Source organism: Cherax quadricarinatus, chromosome 45, assembly GCF_038502225.1.
Source record: "Cherax quadricarinatus isolate ZL_2023a chromosome 45, ASM3850222v1, whole genome shotgun sequence".
NCBI lineage: Eukaryota > Metazoa > Arthropoda > Malacostraca > Decapoda > Parastacidae > Cherax > Cherax quadricarinatus.
In genome coordinates, this window is record NC_091336.1 from 21472588 (window position 1) to 21492698 (window position 20111).

At 39.1% G+C, this 20111-nt stretch overlaps 1 protein-coding gene across 1 annotated transcript in view; it reads left to right on the forward strand.

Annotated features, from left to right (window-relative positions):
* The window catches only part of LOC128694942 (dual oxidase 2-like), a 142454-nt gene that overhangs the window by 89750 nt on the left and 32593 nt on the right, over positions 1-20111 (forward strand). Inside the window, exons 17-20 of the mRNA XM_070094358.1 lie at positions 11270-11374; positions 12200-12390; positions 13188-13373; positions 15266-15415. Coding sequence (XP_069950459.1) covers positions 11270-11374; positions 12200-12390; positions 13188-13373; positions 15266-15415 — 632 coding nt within the window. The remainder of the gene's footprint in view (positions 1-11269; positions 11375-12199; positions 12391-13187; positions 13374-15265; positions 15416-20111) is intronic.

Below are 20111 nucleotides of genomic sequence, written 5' to 3' on the forward strand. Positions count from 1 at the left end.
TATATATATATATGAATGAAAGGGGGTAAAGCAGCTGGAACTGATGGGATCATGACAGAAATGTTAAAAGCAGGGGGGGATATAGTGTTGGAGTGGTTGGTACTTTTGTTTAATAAATGTATGAAAGAGGGGAAGGTACCTAGGGATTGGCGGAGAGCATGTATAGTCCCTTTATATAAAGGGAAGGGGGACAAAAGAGATTGTAAAAATTATAGAGGAATAAGTCTACCGAGTATACCAGGAAAAGTGTATGGTAGGGTTATTATTGAAAGAATTAGAGGTAAGACAGAATGCAGGATTGCGGATGAGCAAGGAGGTTTCAGAGAGGGTAGGGGATGACCAATAAGCACAGTATCATCAGCAGAAAGTAACTGTCAATTCCCATTTTGTATTTGATTCCCCATAATTTAATCCCACCCCTCTCCCGAGGGGTGGACATTGCACATCCGTGTCTAAGACCTACTTTTACCGGGAAGTAGTCTCCCTCTCTTCTACACACCCTAACCTGAGCCTCACTATCCTCATAAAAACTCTTTACAGCATTTAGTAACTTACCACCTATTCCATATACTTGCAACATCTGCCACATTACTCCCCTATCCACTCTATCATATGCCTTTTCTAAATCCATAAATGCAATAAAAACTTCCCTACCTTTATCTAAATACTGTTCACATATATGCTTCAATGTAAATGACCAAACCACCTCAACAACCCCTCTTCTGCCCTCTGACTAATGCTTTTATTAACTCCACACCTTCTCCTAATTTCCACACTCCGAATTTTCTGCATAATATTTACACCACACATTGCCCTTAGACAGGACATCTCCACTGCCTCCAACCGTCTCCTCGCTGCTGCATTTACCACCCAAGCTTCACATCCATATAAGAGTGTTGGTACTACTATACTTTCATACATTCCCTTCTTTGCCTCCATAGATAACGTTTTTTGACTCCACATATACCTCAATGCACCACTCACCTTTTTTCCCTCATCAATTCTATGATTAACCTCATCCTTCATAAATCCATCCGCCGACACGTCAACTCACAAGTATCTGAAAACATTCACTTCTTCCATACTCCTCCTCCCCAATTTGATATCCAATTTTTCTTTATCTAAATCATTTGATACCCTCATCACCTTACTCTTTTCTATGTTCACTTTCAACTTTCTGCCTTTACACACATTCCCAAACTCATCCACTAACCTTTGCAATTTTTCTTTAGAGTCTCCCATAAGCACAGTATTATCAGCAAAAAGTAACTGTGTCAATTCCTATTTTGAATTTGATTCCCCATAATTTAATCCCACCCCTCTCCCGAACACTCTAGCATTTACTTCTTTTACAACCCCATCTATAAATATATTAAACAACCATGGTGACATTACACATCCCTGTCTAAGACCTACTTTTACCGGGAAGTATTCTCCCTCTCTTCTACACACCCTAACCTGAGCCTCACTATCCTCATAAAAACTCTTAACAGCATTTAGTAACTTACCACCTATTCCATATACTTGCAACATCTGCCACATTGCTCCTCTATCCACTCTATCATATGCCTTTTCTAAATCCATGAATGCAATAAAAACTTCCCTACCTTTATCTAAATACTGTTCACATATATGTGGGTGTTAATGTTGCAGTTTAAAAACTGTAGTGTAAAGCACCCTTCTGGCAAGACAGTGATGGAGTGAATGATGGTGAAAGTTTTTCTTTTTCGGGCCACCCTGCCTTGGTGGGAATCGGCCGGTGTGATAATAAAAAATAAAAAATATATGCTTCAATGTAAACACTTGATCTACACATCCCCTACCCACTCTGAAGCCTCCCTGCTCATCAATCCTACATTCTGACTTACCTCTAATTCTTTCAATTATAACCCTACCGTACACTTGTCCTGGTATAGTCAGTAAACTTATTCCTCTATAATTTTTACAAACTCTTTTGTCCCCTTTTCCTTTATATAAAGGGACTATACATGCTCTCCGCCAATCCCTAGGTACCTTTCCCTCTTTCATACATTTATTAAACAAAAGTACCAACCTCTCCAACACTATATCCCCCCCTGTTTTTAACATTTCTGTCATGATCCCATCAGTTCCAGCTGCTTTACCCCCTTTCATTCTACGTAATGTCTCACGTACCTCCACCACACTTACATTCTGCTCTTCTTCACTCCTAAAAGATGGTATACCTCCCTGGCCAGTGCATGAAATTACCGCCTCCCTTTCTTCCTCAACATTTAAAAGTTCCTCAAAATATTCTTGCCATCTACCTAATACCTCCCTCTCCCCATCTACTAACTTCCCTACTCTGTTTTTAACTGACAAATCCATACTTTCCCTAGGCTTTATTAACTTGTTTAACTCACTCCAAATTTTTTTCTTATTTTCATTAAAATTTCTTGACAGTGCCTCTCCCACTCTTTCATCTGCTCTCCTTTTGCACTCTCTCACCACTCTCTTCACCTTTCTTTTACTCTCCATATACTCTGCTCTTCTTATAACACTTCTGCTTTGTAAAAACCTCTCGTAAGCTACCTTTTTCTCTTTTATCACACCCTTTACTTCATCATTCCACCAATCACTCCTCTTTCCTCCTGCCCCCACCCTCCTATAACCACAAACTTCTGCCCCACATTCTAATACTGCATTTTTAAAACTATTCCAACCCTCTTCAACCCCCCCCACTACTCATCTTTGCACTAACCCACCTTTCTGCCAATAGTCGCTTATATCTCACCCGAACTTCCTCCTCATTTAGTTTATACACTTTCACCTCCCTCTTACTTGTTGTTGCCACCTTCCTCTTTTCCCATCTACCTCTTACTCTAACTGTAGCTACAACTAAATAATGATCCGATACATCAGTTGCCCCTCTATAAACATGTACATCCTGGAGCCTACCCATCAACCTTTTATCCACCAATACATAATCTAACAAACTACTTTCATTACGTGCTACACCATACCTTGTATATTTATTTATCCTCTTTTTCATAAAATATGTATTACTTATTACCAAATTTCTTTCTACACATAGCTCAATTAAAGGCTCCCCATTTACATTTACCCCTGGCACCCCAAATTTACCTACTACTCCCTCCATAACATTTTTACCCACTTTAGCATTGAAATCCCCAACCACCATTACTCTCACACTTGATTCAAAACTCCCCACTCATTCACTCAACATTTCCCAAAATTTCTCTCTCTCCTCTACACTTCTCTCTTCTCCAGGTGCATACACGCTTACTATAACCCACTTTTCACATCCAATCTTTATTTTACTCCACATAATCCTTGAATTAATACATTTGTAGTCCCTCTTTTCCTGTCATAGCTTATCCTTCAACATTATTGCTACTCCTTCTTTAGCTCTAACTCTATTTGAAACCCCTGACCTAATCCCATTTATTCCTCTCCATTGAAACTCTCCCAACCCCTTCAGCTTTGTTTCACTTAAAGCCAGGACATCCAGTTTCTTCTCATTCATAAGATCCACAATCATCTCTTTCTTATCATTTGCACAACATCCACGCACATTTAGACTTCCCACTTTGACAATTTTCTTCTTCTTATTCTTTTTAGTAATCTTTACAGAAAAAGGGGTTACTAGCTCATTGTTCCCGGCATTTTAGTTAACTTTTACAACACGCATGGCTTACGGAGGAAAGATTCTTTTTCCACTTCCCCATGGATATAAAAGGAAAAGTAATAAGACCAAGAACTATTAAGATAAAATCAAAGAAAACTCAGATGAGTGTGTATAAATAAACGTGTACATGTATGTGTAGTGTGATCAAAGTGTAAGTAGAAGTAGCAAGACGTACCTGTAATCTTGCATATTTATGAGACAGACAAAAGACACCAGCAATCCTACCATCATGTAAAACAATTACAGGCTTTCGTTTTACACTCACTTGGCAGGACGGTAGTACCTCCCTGGTTGGTTGCTGTCTGCCAATCTACTATATATATATATCTCTATATATATATATATATATATATATATATATATATATATATATATATATATTATATATGTATATATATATATGCTTCAGGAAAGAATAGCAGTGTAAAAATATAAATTGCAATATATATTTATCTAATTAATTTTCGCTAAAAAAAATTACTATCAGGATTTGTTTTCTCAAATAGAACTTAACAATGTATACAACATCGAAAATAAAATCAGATTCATGAAAGATAAAACAAAAGACATTGCAAGTACAGTTTACAGTAACAAAAGATTACAATGACACGTATATATAAATTAGATAATATACTTTTTGTCCGGCATTAATCTGATCAAGACAGATTATTCCAATGATTTTAATCGGGAGGAAGAAAATCCCCGTTAGGGCTATACAGGGCTTGTGGAACGGGAGGTAATCAGTCTTGATCCGAGGAAATGGAGGGTAGTTCCTATTCCTTAGATCAAGAGCCCTTCACCTGCATCAACGTCCTCCCCCTCTTCCCCCCTCTTCCCCCCGCTTTTAACTCCATTTATTATCCTCTACAGCGCTGCTCATCTTCGTGAGTGTGAAGTCACAGACGAAGGTGCGGGAGGAAACGAAGAGAGTCTTCAGCAGCATCTCTGCTAAAGAAAACATCCACAAGGCTAAAGGTGAGAGAGAGAGAGAGAGAGAGAGATTTTATTTTATGGGGGAGCGCTAAATTCGTTATAGATCTTACAGCCCCTTAAGGAATAAGAAGCGACCAAATATAATAATTCGATTTCGGTGCTAATCCCACGTGGGATTATTCAGCACAAGATGTGGCGGAGGCTCGATCCTCCGTCTACTCTGAATAGCGACTAGATTCGATCCAAGGAACGGCAGCTCCAAGTCTTTGAATTAAATGCTCTTAACCGGTGTTATTTATCATTACAAAGCTAAGCGTTAAATCTATATGGAAATTGATGTCAAGTCTGGGGTTCACCACGCATGATACGCTGCACCAGTCCTAGCTACACGTGTCGCGTAGTTGATGATCATTAAAAAATAATATATATTAATCTTTATTTTACAAGTACATGATACAACTTATACAGACGTAGCTGACATGAATTACATACTATAAAGAAAGCCTCCTTGTTGTGCAGAGCATTTCGGGCAAATTAGGTTAATTTTGTGCCAAGGATGCGACCCACACCAGTCGGCTAACACCCAGATACCTACTTGCTGCTAGGTGAACATGGACAGCAGTGTCCTAAGGAAACAGCCCCCATGTTTGATCCGCTGCATGCGTGGGTAATTGCCTGCGTCCTCATCTTCACTCTGGTGCTGGCTGCATGCGTGGGTAAGTACCTGCGTCCTCATCTTCACTCTGGTGCTGGCTGCATGCGCGGGTAAGTACATGCGTCCTCATCTTCATTCTGGTGCTGGCTACATGCGTGGGTAAGTACCTGCGTCCTCATCTTCACTCTGGTGCTGGCTGCATGCGTGGGTAAGTACCTGCGTCCTCATCTTCTCTCTGGTGCTGGCTGCATGCGTGGGTAAGTACCTGCGTCCTCATCTTCACTCTGGTGCTGGCTGCATGCGTGGGTAAGTACCTGCGTCCTCATCTTCACTCTGGTGCTGGCTGCATGCGTGGGTAAGTACCTGCGTCCTCACCTTCACTCTGGTGCTGGCTGCATGCGTGGGTAAGTACCTGCGTTCTCATCTTCACTCTGGTGCTAGCTGTATGCGTGGGTAAGTACCTGCTTCCTCATCTTCACTCTGGTGCTGGCTGTATGCGTGGGTAAGTACCTGCGTCCTCACCTTCACTCTGGTGCTGGCTGCATGCGTGGGTAAGTGCCTGCGTCCTCACCTTCACTCTGGTGCCAGAGACCAGTGTAAGAGAAAGTACGTGTGAAAAAATGTAGCGATTCATGAAGGTGGTGGTAATAGGTGTTGGTAATAGGTGATGGCAGTAGGTGACGGCAGTAGCTGACGGCAGTAGGTGGTGGCAGTTGGTGAAAGTGGTAGAGGTGCTTCTAATTAATTTTACTGATAGTAATATATTTAAGTACTAGACACGTGTGGGTCATTTAGTCCTGTGGGAATTGGAAATAATCAGGTTTGATCCGATAAATGAGGAAGGTAGATTCAATTTCTTAGATCAAGAACTCTTCACCTGCATCAAAGTTCCTAGCCGCAAGGGGAGAAATGGCCATGGGGTGTTTTCTTCACCCCGATATATATATATATATATATATATATATATATATATATATATATATATATATATATATATATATATATATATATAATGTCGTGCCGAATATGTAAAACGGGTCAATTAGCAAGAACTCATTTAAAATTAAGTCATTTCCAAAATTTTCTCTTATACGTTTAAAGATATATTTGTTTCATTAATGTTAATGTAAAATTTTTTAATTTTGCACCAAAAGAAACTTAGAAAACTTACCTAACCTTGTTATAACAAGCGCAATTTATTTTAGCCTAACCCAACTAAATATATTTTATATTTGTTTACAATAATTTAATACTAAACAAACACAATGAAACATTTTTTTCGTTAGGTTCAGAATGATTTTGGCGAAATTATTGCATACACAAATTTTCGCTTGTCCTATATGGCAAGATGAACGTTGCTATTTAAGCCAAGATTGCAAGTTCTGCCTATTCGGCACGACATTATATATATATATATATATATATATATATATATATATATATATATATATATATATATATATATATATATATATATATATATATATGAATGAAAGGGGGTAAAGCAGCTGGAACTGATGGGATCATGACAGAAATGTTAAAAGCAGGGGGGGATATAGTGTTGGAGTGGTTGGTACTTTTGTTTAATAAATGTATGAAAGAGGGGAAGGTACCTAGGGATTGGCGGAGAGCATGTATAGTCCCTTTATATAAAGGGAAGGGGGACAAAAGAGATTGTAAAAATTATAGAGGAATAAGTCTACCGAGTATACCAGGAAAAGTGTATGGTAGGGTTATTATTGAAAGAATTAGAGGTAAGACAGAATGCAGGATTGCGGATGAGCAAGGAGGTTTCAGAGAGGGTAGGGGATGACCAATAAGCACAGTATCATCAGCAGAAAGTAACTGTCAATTCCCATTTTGTATTTGATTCCCCATAATTTAATCCCACCCCTCTCCCGAGGGGTGGACATTGCACATCCGTGTCTAAGACCTACTTTTACCGGGAAGTAGTCTCCCTCTCTTCTACACACCCTAACCTGAGCCTCACTATCCTCATAAAAACTCTTTACAGCATTTAGTAACTTACCACCTATTCCATATACTTGCAACATCTGCCACATTACTCCCCTATCCACTCTATCATATGCCTTTTCTAAATCCATAAATGCAATAAAAACTTCCCTACCTTTATCTAAATACTGTTCACATATATGCTTCAATGTAAATGACCAAACCACCTCAACAACCCCTCTTCTGCCCTCTGACTAATGCTTTTATTAACTCCACACCTTCTCCTAATTTCCACACTCCGAATTTTCTGCATAATATTTACACCACACATTGCCCTTAGACAGGACATCTCCACTGCCTCCAACCGTCTCCTCGCTGCTGCATTTACCACCCAAGCTTCACATCCATATAAGAGTGTTGGTACTACTATACTTTCATACATTCCCTTCTTTGCCTCCATAGATAACGTTTTTTGACTCCACATATACCTCAATGCACCACTCACCTTTTTTCCCTCATCAATTCTATGATTAACCTCATCCTTCATAAATCCATCCGCCGACACGTCAACTCACAAGTATCTGAAAACATTCACTTCTTCCATACTCCTCCTCCCCAATTTGATATCCAATTTTTCTTTATCTAAATCATTTGATACCCTCATCACCTTACTCTTTTCTATGTTCACTTTCAACTTTCTGCCTTTACACACATTCCCAAACTCATCCACTAACCTTTGCAATTTTTCTTTAGAGTCTCCCATAAGCACAGTATTATCAGCAAAAAGTAACTGTGTCAATTCCTATTTTGAATTTGATTCCCCATAATTTAATCCCACCCCTCTCCCGAACACTCTAGCATTTACTTCTTTTACAACCCCATCTATAAATATATTAAACAACCATGGTGACATTACACATCCCTGTCTAAGACCTACTTTTACCGGGAAGTATTCTCCCTCTCTTCTACACACCCTAACCTGAGCCTCACTATCCTCATAAAAACTCTTAACAGCATTTAGTAACTTACCACCTATTCCATATACTTGCAACATCTGCCACATTGCTCCTCTATCCACTCTATCATATGCCTTTTCTAAATCCATGAATGCAATAAAAACTTCCCTACCTTTATCTAAATACTGTTCACATATATGTGGGTGTTAATGTTGCAGTTTAAAAACTGTAGTGTAAAGCACCCTTCTGGCAAGACAGTGATGGAGTGAATGATGGTGAAAGTTTTTCTTTTTCGGGCCACCCTGCCTTGGTGGGAATCGGCCGGTGTGATAATAAAAAATAAAAAATATATGCTTCAATGTAAACACTTGATCTACACATCCCCTACCCACTCTGAAGCCTCCCTGCTCATCCGCAATCCTACATTCTGACTTACCTCTAATTCTTTCAATTATAACCCTACCGTACACTTGTCCTGGTATAGTCAGTAAACTTATTCCTCTATAATTTTTACAAACTCTTTTGTCCCCTTTTCCTTTATATAAAGGGACTATACATGCTCTCCGCCAATCCCTAGGTACCTTTCCCTCTTTCATACATTTATTAAACAAAAGTACCAACCTCTCCAACACTATATCCCCCCCTGTTTTTAACATTTCTGTCATGATCCCATCAGTTCCAGCTGCTTTACCCCCTTTCATTCTACGTAATGTCTCACGTACCTCCACCACACTTACATTCTGCTCTTCTTCACTCCTAAAAGATGGTATACCTCCCTGGCCAGTGCATGAAATTACCGCCTCCCTTTCTTCCTCAACATTTAAAAGTTCCTCAAAATATTCTTGCCATCTACCTAATACCTCCCTCTCCCCATCTACTAACTTCCCTACTCTGTTTTTAACTGACAAATCCATACTTTCCCTAGGCTTTATTAACTTGTTTAACTCACTCCAAATTTTTTTCTTATTTTCATTAAAATTTCTTGACAGTGCCTCTCCCACTCTTTCATCTGCTCTCCTTTTGCACTCTCTCACCACTCTCTTCACCTTTCTTTTACTCTCCATATACTCTGCTCTTCTTATAACACTTCTGCTTTGTAAAAACCTCTCGTAAGCTACCTTTTTCTCTTTTATCACACCCTTTACTTCATCATTCCACCAATCACTCCTCTTTCCTCCTGCCCCCACCCTCCTATAACCACAAACTTCTGCCCCACATTCTAATACTGCATTTTTAAAACTATTCCAACCCTCTTCAACCCCCCCCACTACTCATCTTTGCACTAACCCACCTTTCTGCCAATAGTCGCTTATATCTCACCCGAACTTCCTCCTCATTTAGTTTATACACTTTCACCTCCCTCTTACTTGTTGTTGCCACCTTCCTCTTTTCCCATCTACCTCTTACTCTAACTGTAGCTACAACTAAATAATGATCCGATACATCAGTTGCCCCTCTATAAACATGTACATCCTGGAGCCTACCCATCAACCTTTTATCCACCAATACATAATCTAACAAACTACTTTCATTACGTGCTACACCATACCTTGTATATTTATTTATCCTCTTTTTCATAAAATATGTATTACTTATTACCAAATTTCTTTCTACACATAGCTCAATTAAAGGCTCCCCATTTACATTTACCCCTGGCACCCCAAATTTACCTACTACTCCCTCCATAACATTTTTACCCACTTTAGCATTGAAATCCCCAACCACCATTACTCTCACACTTGATTCAAAACTCCCCACTCATTCACTCAACATTTCCCAAAATTTCTCTCTCTCCTCTACACTTCTCTCTTCTCCAGGTGCATACACGCTTACTATAACCCACTTTTCACATCCAATCTTTATTTTACTCCACATAATCCTTGAATTAATACATTTGTAGTCCCTCTTTTCCTGTCATAGCTTATCCTTCAACATTATTGCTACTCCTTCTTTAGCTCTAACTCTATTTGAAACCCCTGACCTAATCCCATTTATTCCTCTCCATTGAAACTCTCCCAACCCCTTCAGCTTTGTTTCACTTAAAGCCAGGACATCCAGTTTCTTCTCATTCATAAGATCCACAATCATCTCTTTCTTATCATTTGCACAACATCCACGCACATTTAGACTTCCCACTTTGACAATTTTCTTCTTCTTATTCTTTTTAGTAATCTTTACAGAAAAAGGGGTTACTAGCTCATTGTTCCCGGCATTTTAGTTAACTTTTACAACACGCATGGCTTACGGAGGAAAGATTCTTTTTCCACTTCCCCATGGATATAAAAGGAAAAGTAATAAGACCAAGAACTATTAAGATAAAATCAAAGAAAACTCAGATGAGTGTGTATAAATAAACGTGTACATGTATGTGTAGTGTGATCAAAGTGTAAGTAGAAGTAGCAAGACGTACCTGTAATCTTGCATATTTATGAGACAGACAAAAGACACCAGCAATCCTACCATCATGTAAAACAATTACAGGCTTTCGTTTTACACTCACTTGGCAGGACGGTAGTACCTCCCTGGGTGGTTGCTGTCTGCCAATCTACTATATATATATATATATATATATATATATATATATATATATATATATATATATATATATATATATATTATATATGTATATATATATATGCTTCAGGAAAGAATAGCAGTGTAAAAATATAAATTGCAATATATATTTATCTAATTAATTTTCGCTAAAAAAAATTACTATCAGGATTTGTTTTCTCAAATAGAACTTAACAATGTATACAACATCGAAAATAAAATCAGATTCATGAAAGATAAAACAAAAGACATTGCAAGTACAGTTTACAGTAACAAAAGATTACAATGACACGTATATATAAATTAGATAATATACTTTTTGTCCGGCATTAATCTGATCAAGACAGATTATTCCAATGATTTTAATCGGGAGGAAGAAAATCCCCGTTAGGGCTATACAGGGCTTGTGGAACGGGAGGTAATCAGTCTTGATCCGAGGAAATGGAGGGTAGTTCCTATTCCTTAGATCAAGAGCCCTTCACCTGCATCAACGTCCTCCCCCTCTTCCCCCCTCTTCCCCCCGCTTTTAACTCCATTTATTATCCTCTACAGCGCTGCTCATCTTCGTGAGTGTGAAGTCACAGACGAAGGTGCGGGAGGAAACGAAGAGAGTCTTCAGCAGCATCTCTGCTAAAGAAAACATCCACAAGGCTAAAGGTGAGAGAGAGAGAGAGAGAGAGATTTTATTTTATGGGGGAGCGCTAAATTCGTTATAGATCTTACAGCCCCTTAAGGAATAAGAAGCGACCAAATATAATAATTCGATTTCGGTGCTAATCCCACGTGGGATTATTCAGCACAAGATGTGGCGGAGGCTCGATCCTCCGTCTACTCTGAATAGCGACTAGATTCGATCCAAGGAACGGCAGCTCCAAGTCTTTGAATTAAATGCTCTTAACCGGTGTTATTTATCATTACAAAGCTAAGCGTTAAATCTATATGGAAATTGATGTCAAGTCTGGGGTTCACCACGCATGATACGCTGCACCAGTCCTAGCTACACGTGTCGCGTAGTTGATGATCATTAAAAAATAATATATATTAATCTTTATTTTACAAGTACATGATACAACTTATACAGACGTAGCTGACATGAATTACATACTATAAAGAAAGCCTCCTTGTTGTGCAGAGCATTTCGGGCAAATTAGGTTAATTTTGTGCCAAGGATGCGACCCACACCAGTCGGCTAACACCCAGATACCTACTTGCTGCTAGGTGAACATGGACAGCAGTGTCCTAAGGAAACACGCCCCCAGTGTTTCGATCCGTACCTAAGATCGAATCATGTATATCATATAGTACTATACACAAATAACCCGCACATAAAAGAGAGAAGCTTACGACGACGTTTCGGTCCGACTTGGACCATTGACAAAGTCAATTACAGTGTACGATTTATCCTCCCTTAGAGAACGAGAGAGAGGAGGGTATATTGCAGGCAGGAAGTCGCTAAAGAATCCTGGTCCACCTGCTTTTCAGAGCGGGTGTCGTCAACGGAGAGTCGCTATGTGAAGGTGGGGTTAATTCCAGAGTCTAGACACATCAAGGTGCAAGGAATGAGGGACCAGCTGCTACGTACCCTCGACCTCAGGAACGTGCAGGAACTGACTGTCAAATACATACAAGACTATACCCAGATCTCCGTCTCTGTTCTCAACCACTACGACCTGGTGAGTGTGGTAACTGATGTTGGGCCCTGGATCCTCTTAATAATCAGTGTGATGAGGGGTGATGAATACAGGACCTCACTCTAATAATGAGTCCAGTGACTGCTTGTTTGGTGGCGAGTTTGATGACCTATTGATGTCAAATTAAGAGGGCTCCCTCTTGGTTAGTCGATCTGAAAAAAAAAAATCATTTTGTAGGAGTATTCTGAGATGATGCTTCCTCTCTCTCACGAGAGCTCAGCATCACCTCACCATTAAGATAGTAATCTCATTATAATTAAAATGCACTAAACCCCTAAGGGCCATACAGTACCTGGGGAATAAAAGGTAAGTAGGTTCGACACAAGGAAGAGGAGGGCTGGTTCAATTCCTTAAACAAAGAGCCCTTCATGACAATTGCTTTTATCTACTGACCTCTCCATGAATTGATTCTTTGAATCTGCTTGGAGATCCACAGATACATGGTGAAGCACTCTTGACGAAGGAGCAGAGCTGCCGTCCACTTCCCAAGAGCATTCGTGAATTTCTCCCATTACACAAACACTATAAACAAAACCAGGGGCAGCTCCAAACTTTCCATATCAGAAACACATAGGGATGGTGGGGAAGGGGGGTGCAGTTTAAATAGGAGGGGATGGGGGTTAGGGGTCTTGTCTTGAAATTGAGTTATTTTTATTTGCGTAGGCCTTAGAGTTCTGCGGAAGATTATGGATGCTTCTGCTTTTCCGTGGAACGGCCACTCTTCCCAGCAGGATGCTTCTTAATGAATATAATAATAAACCCAGTCTCACTTTCTGCAGTTCCTGAAGTTCGTGGATGGCTTCCACGGCGAGAAGTTGTACATGGACTTGGAGAGTTTTTGCCAAGAACTTGGTATAGCTTTCAGCTCCAAGCAAGAGACGAAGGCATCCATCCTGAGAGGGGTGACTACTGTCTACCAGAGAGAGAAACAGCTAGCTGAGTTCTCCAGGGTCGTGTTGGGTAATGTAAGTTTATGCTGACTGTACACACACACACACACACACACACACACACACACACACACTTTTACAACCATCACCATAAATTATAATGATACAACCCACAGATGGATTATATTTATGGAACGCCAAAATGACAAAAAAAAAAAAAATATGCAAACACTGAGCTAACGACCAACTCCATTAAAATGATTGACAAACCAAAATTTTAATAGGAAATGCAAAATCACCGTTCTTTTGATTTTGATGTGTGCACTGTGCACAGCCTACCCGTGTTTTGTTTTTTACCGAGTCATTTCTTGGAAAGCAATGGTATAAAAAACGGACACGATGGGTAAAGAAACAAATATAGTACAATGGGATTGTTTAACATTATTTTGCCCACAGTTGACTTTATCAAGTTACAACCCCTCAAGGGAGGTTCCTTGATGCTGGTGAGGGGCTCTTGATCTAGGGAATTGGATCTGTGCTCCAGTTCCCTGAATTAAGCCTGGTTACCTTCCATCCCCCCCACAGGTGGTGTATAATTTTACGGGTTTAGCGCTTCCCCATAATAATAATATCAAGTTACATCACTTGGGTATCTTTATTTGGGAAACGTTTCGCCAACCAGTGACTTCTTCAGTCCAGTGAATAGTAATAAAAAATTATTTTGAGGTAATCAGTCCCTTAACCTGGAATCGACGTGTTCAGTCTATTAATCTTGATGGACTCAACACATCGACTTCAGGCTGAGGGACTGAATACCTCAGAGTCCTCATCCCCCACCGTTTCTGCGCACTGGACTGAAGAAACCACTGGCTGGCGAAACGTTTCCAAAATAAAGATGCACACGTGCCTTATTTATCAACTTATCGGGTTTTTTAAACCATTTATCCGAAAGATCTATTTGTAACTCGATAAAGCAGAATGTGAGGGCGAAACGTTGTTAATAATCACATCATAATGAGCTGTTTCCTACTAGAATGACTGAACTTTCTAGTTAATATTTGAATTATTTATTATTTTATTGAGCTGAGGTAAGATAATTGCTCTTATTTGGGAACATTTACGGAACTTTGAGAGTGTGTGAGGGTATTAGGTCGCTGTGAGCGGAGACAGATTTGACGTGCTGTTTGAGTGCGAGCAAATTAACATTTGTTAGGTAAGACACATATGCAACAGTTAGGTATCTTTATTATGAAACGTTTCGCCTACACAGTAGGCTTCTTCAGTCAAGTACAGAAAAGTTGATAGAAGCAGAAGATACTTGAAGACGATGTAATCAGTCCATCACCCTTAAAGTTTTGAGGTGGTCAGTCCCTCAGTCTGGAGAAGAGCATTGTTCCATAGTATGAAACAATATGGAGAAGAAGTGACAGGATGGAGCTTTTTATAGCGCCAAGAGGTGAGACGTAGGCCACTAGGAGATGTAAGAACTCAGATGTTGAGAGGTTGCATATGTCTTACCTAACAACCTGTCGGTATTTTATACCATTTTAATGTTCAAATTAACATTTACATGGAGAGACGAAGAAACTAGTGAGTTAGACTAGAGTTGTGAAGGTGGGAAATACAGTAGTACCGGAACTCCGAAGGAGGGATGGGGATATTGTGATTCAAAGGGTCATTTGAACTGTGATATCCGTGGCCTTCTGGCAAGATAGCTATTGACTGAATGATAGCGAAAGTGTTTTCTCTGTGACATCCTACCTTGATGAGAAACAGCCATTATTATTGGTAGAGGGGTGAAACATCTGTGGCTCTGTGGACAAAGACAAATATGCAGAAACTTAAAAAAGAAAATCTACTTACAATTTTCTGGAAAAAAATCTTTGCTTTTAAAAAGCAAGTCAAAATAAAATCTTATTGAGCATTCTCATTTATATCTGCACATTTCATTTCTGTCTATTCGACAGGCGTTCGCTGACAGCAAGAAAGCACAGGCGACAGGAAACCTACTGTCAATTGCTGGCAGTAAGATGAACTCCTATTTAACCATGGAAATTACTCAGTTTGAACTGGCCAACCAGCTGGGCATGTTACCAGACTCCATCTTCGTTAAACAGGTGAGAGGAAAGACGGTATATGAAGGGTTAGTCCTGTTCTCTACTCTGTTTTTGTTCACCTTCAAAAGAGTGAACACACTGAGATGGTGTACAAGTCTCTCAGTGGAAATACGCTGAGAGTTTACTTAAAGCCTACTGACCCGAGTAGTTGGTAGGCTTTAAGGCCAATAAACAAACCTCTCCTTCTGTTAGCCTTAGTTCATCAGCGTATTAAGTGTAATAAACACTTGTCAGTGTTCAATAACAACCCACATGGAGACAGAAACACGGAAGATTAGTCTGTGTATTTCAATCCTCTTCTGGGATCCTCTTCTGCTGAAGAAGGGGATCGAAATATACAGACCAGTTAATCTTCTGTGTTTCTGTCTCCATGTGGGTTAATAAATAAATAAATAAATAAATATATATATCTTAATAGTTCTTGGTCTTATTACTTTTCCTTTTATATCCATGGGGAAGTGGAATAAGAATCTTTCCTCCGTAAGCCATGCGTGTTGTAAAAGTCAACTAAAATGCCGGGAACAATGGGCTAGTAACCCCTTTTCCTGTAAAGATTACTAAAAAGAATAAGAAGAAGAAAATTGTCAAAGTGGGAAGTCTGAATGTGCGTGGATGTTGTGCAAATGATAAGAAAGAGATGATTGTGGATGTTATGAATGAGAAGAAACTGGATGTCCTGGCTTTAAGTGAAACAAAGCTGAAGGGGGTGGGAGAGTTTCAATGGAGAGGAATAAATGGGATTAGGTCAGGGGTTTCAAATAGAGTTAGAGCTAAAGAAGGAGTAGCAATAATGTTGAAGGATAAGCTATGGCAGGAAAAGAGGGACTACAAATGTATAAATTCAAGGATTATGTGGAGTAAAATAAAGATTGGATGTGAAAAGTGGGTTATAGTAAGCGTGTATGCACCTGGAGAAGAGAGAAGTGTAGAGGAGAGAGAGAGATTCTGGGAAATGTTAAGTGAATGCGTGGGGAGTTTTGAATCAAGTGTGAGAGTAATGGTGGTTGGGGATTTCAATGCTAAAGTGGGTAAAAATGTTATGGAGGGAGTAGTAGGTAATTTTGGGGTGCCAGGGGTAAATGTAAATGGGGAGCCTTTAATTGAGCTATGTGTAGAAAGAAATTTGGTAATAAGTAATACATATTTTATGAAAAAGAGGATAAATAAATATACAAGGTATGATGTAGCACGTAATGAAAGTAGTTTGTTAGATTATGTATTGGTGGATAAAAGGTTGATGGGTAGGCTCCAGGATGTACATGTTTATAGAGGGGCAACTGATATATCGGATCATTATTTAGTTGTAGCTACAGTTAGAGTAAGAGGTAGATGGGAAAAGAGGAAGGTGGCAACAACAAGTAAGAGGGAGGTGAAAGTGTATAAACTAAGGGAGGAGGAAGTTCGGGCGAGATATAAGCGACTATTGGCAGAAAGGTGGGCTAGTGCAAAGATGAGTAGTGGGGGGGTTGAAGAGGGTTGGAATAGTTTTAAAAATGCAGTATTAGAATGTGGGGCAGAAGTTTGTGGTTATAGGAGGGTGGGGGCAGGAGGAAAGAGGAGTGATTGGTGGAATGATGAAGTAAAGGGTGTGATAAAAGAGAAAAAGGTAGCTTACGAGAGGTTTTTACAAAGCAGAAGTGTTATATGAAGAGCAGAGTATATGGAGAGTAAAAGAAAGGTGAAGAGAGTGGTGAGAGAGTGCAAAAGGAGAGCAGATGAAAGAGTGGGAGAGGCACTGTCAAGAAATTTTAATGAAAATAAGAAAAAATTTTGGAGTGAGTTAAACAAGTTAAGAAAGCCTAGGGAAAGTATGGATTTGTCAGTTAAAAACAGAGTAGGGGAGTTAGTAGATGGGAAGAGGGAGGTATTAGGTAGATGGCGAGAATATTTTGAGGAACTTTTAAATGTTAAGGAAGAAAGGGAGGCGGTAATTTCATGCACTGGCCAGGGAGGTATACCATCTTTTAGGAGTGAAGAAGAGCAGACTGTAAGTGTGGTGGAGGTACGTGAGGCATTACGTAGAATGAAAGGGGGTAAAGCAGCTGGAACTGATGGGATCATGACAGAAATGTTAAAAGCAGGAGGGGGGATATAGTGTTGGAGTGGTTGGTACTTTTGTTTAATAAATGTATGAAAGAGGGGAAGGTACCTAGGGATTGGCGGAGAGCATGTATAGTCCCTTTATATAAAGGGAGAGGGGACAAAAGAGATTGTAAAAATTATAGAGGAATAAGTTTACTGAGTATACCAGGAAAAGTATACGGTAGGGTTATAATTGAAAGAATTAGAGGTAAGACAGAATGTAGAATTGCGGACGAACAAGGAGGTTTCAGAGTGGGTAGGGGATGTGTAGATCAAGTGTTTACATTGAAGCATATATGTGAACAGTATTTAGATAAAGGTAGGGAAGTTTTTATTGCATTTATGGATTTAGAAAAGGCATATGATAGAGTGGATAGAGGAGCAATGTGGCAGATGTTGCAAGTATATGGAATAGGTGGTAAGTTACTAAATGCTGTAAAGAGCTTTTATGAGGTTAGTGAGGCTCAGGTTAGGGTGTGTAGAAGAGAGGGAGAATACTTCCCGGTAAAAGTAGGTCTTAGACAGGGATGTGTAATGTCACCATGGTTGTTTAATATATTTATAGATGGGGTTGTAAAAGAAGTAAATGCTAGGGTGTTCGGGAGAGGGGTGGGATTAAATTATGGGGAATCAAATTCAAAATGGGAATTGACACAGTTACTTTTTGCTGATGATACTGTGCTTATGGGAGATTCTAAAGAAAAATTGCAAAGGTTAGTGGATGAGTTTGAGAATGTGTGTAAAGGTAGAAAGTTGAAAGTGAACATAGAAAAGAGTAAGGTGATGAGGGTATCAAATGATTTAGATAAAGAAAAATTGGATATCAAATTGGGGAGGAGTATGGAAGAAGTGAATGTTTTCAGATACTTGGGAGTTGACGTGTCGGCGGATGGATTTATGAAGGATGAGGTTAATCATAGAATTGATGAGGGAAAAAAGGTGAGTGGTGCGTTGAGGTATATGTGGAGTCAAAAAACGTTATCTATGGAGGCAAAGAAGGGAATGTATGAAAGTATAGTAGTACCAACACTCTTATATGGATGTGAAGCTTGGGTGGTAAATGCAGCAGCGAGGAGACGGTTGGAGGCAGTGGAGATGTCCTGTCTAAGGGCAATGTGTGGTGTAAATATTATGCAGAAAATTCGGAGTGTGGAAATTAGGAGAAGGTGTGGAGTTAATAAAAACATTAGTCAGAGGGCAGAAGAGGGGTTGTTGAGGTGGTTTGGTCATTTAGAGAGAATGGATCAAAGTAGAATGACATGGAAAGCATATAAATCTATAGGGGAAGGAAAGAGGGGTAGGGGTCGTCCTCGAAAGGGTTGGAAAGAGGGGGTAAAGGAGGTTTTGTGGGTGAGGGGCTTGGACTTCCAGCAAGCGTGCATGAGCGTGTTAGATAGGAGTGAATGGAGACGAATGATACTTGGGACCTGACGATCTGTTGGAGTGTGAGCAGGGTAATATTTAGTGAAGGGATTCAGGGAAACCGGTTATTTTCATATAGTCGGACTTGAGTCCTGGAAATGGGAAGTACAATGCCTGCACTTTAAAGGAGGGGTTTGGGATATTGGCAGTTTGGAGGGATATGTTGTGTATCTCTATACGTATATGCTTCTAAGCTGTTATATTCTGAGCACCTCTGCAAAAGCAGTGATAATGTGTGAGTGTGGTGAAAGTGTTGAATGATGATGAAAGTATTTTCTTTTTGGGGATTTTCTTTCTTTTTTTGGGTCACCCTGCCTCGGTGGGAGACGACCGACTTGTTGAAAAATATATATATATATATATATATATATATATATATATATATATATATATATATATATATATATATATATATATATATATGCAAAACAACCACTCTGAAAGAATAGAGAAATTCCAAGCGCTTTCGTGACTACTCACATTATCAAGGAACTATCATAGTTCCTTGATAATGTGAGTAGTCACGAAAGTGCTTGGAATTTCTCTATTCTTTCAGAGTGGTTGTTTTGCATATTCTGAAATCACCTGTTTACTGTGATCTTATTGCATATATATATATATATATATATATATATATATATATATATATATATATATATATATATATATATATATATATATATATATATATATCTCCATGGGGAAGTGGAACAGAATTCTTCCTCTGTAAGCCATGCGTGTCGTAAGAGGCGACTAAAATGCCGGGAGCAAGGGGCTAGTAACCCCTTCTCCTGTATATATTACTAAATTTAAAAGGAGAAACTTCAGTTTTTTCTTTTGGGCCACCCCACCTCAGTGGGATACGGCTGGTACGTTGAAAGAAGAAAGAAGATATATATATATATATATATATATATATATATATATATATATATATATATATATATATATATATATATATATATATATATATATATATATATGTCGTGCCGAATAAGTAAAACTTACGAGTTTAGATTAAAAAGCAACGCTCTTCTAACCGAATAAGGCAAGAGAAAATTTGTGTATGCAATAATTTCCCCCAAATAAATTCTGAACCTAACGAAACAAATATATTTCACTGTGTTTAGTATTAAATTATTGTAAACAAATCTAAAATATATATAGTTGGATTAGGCTAAATTAAATTGCG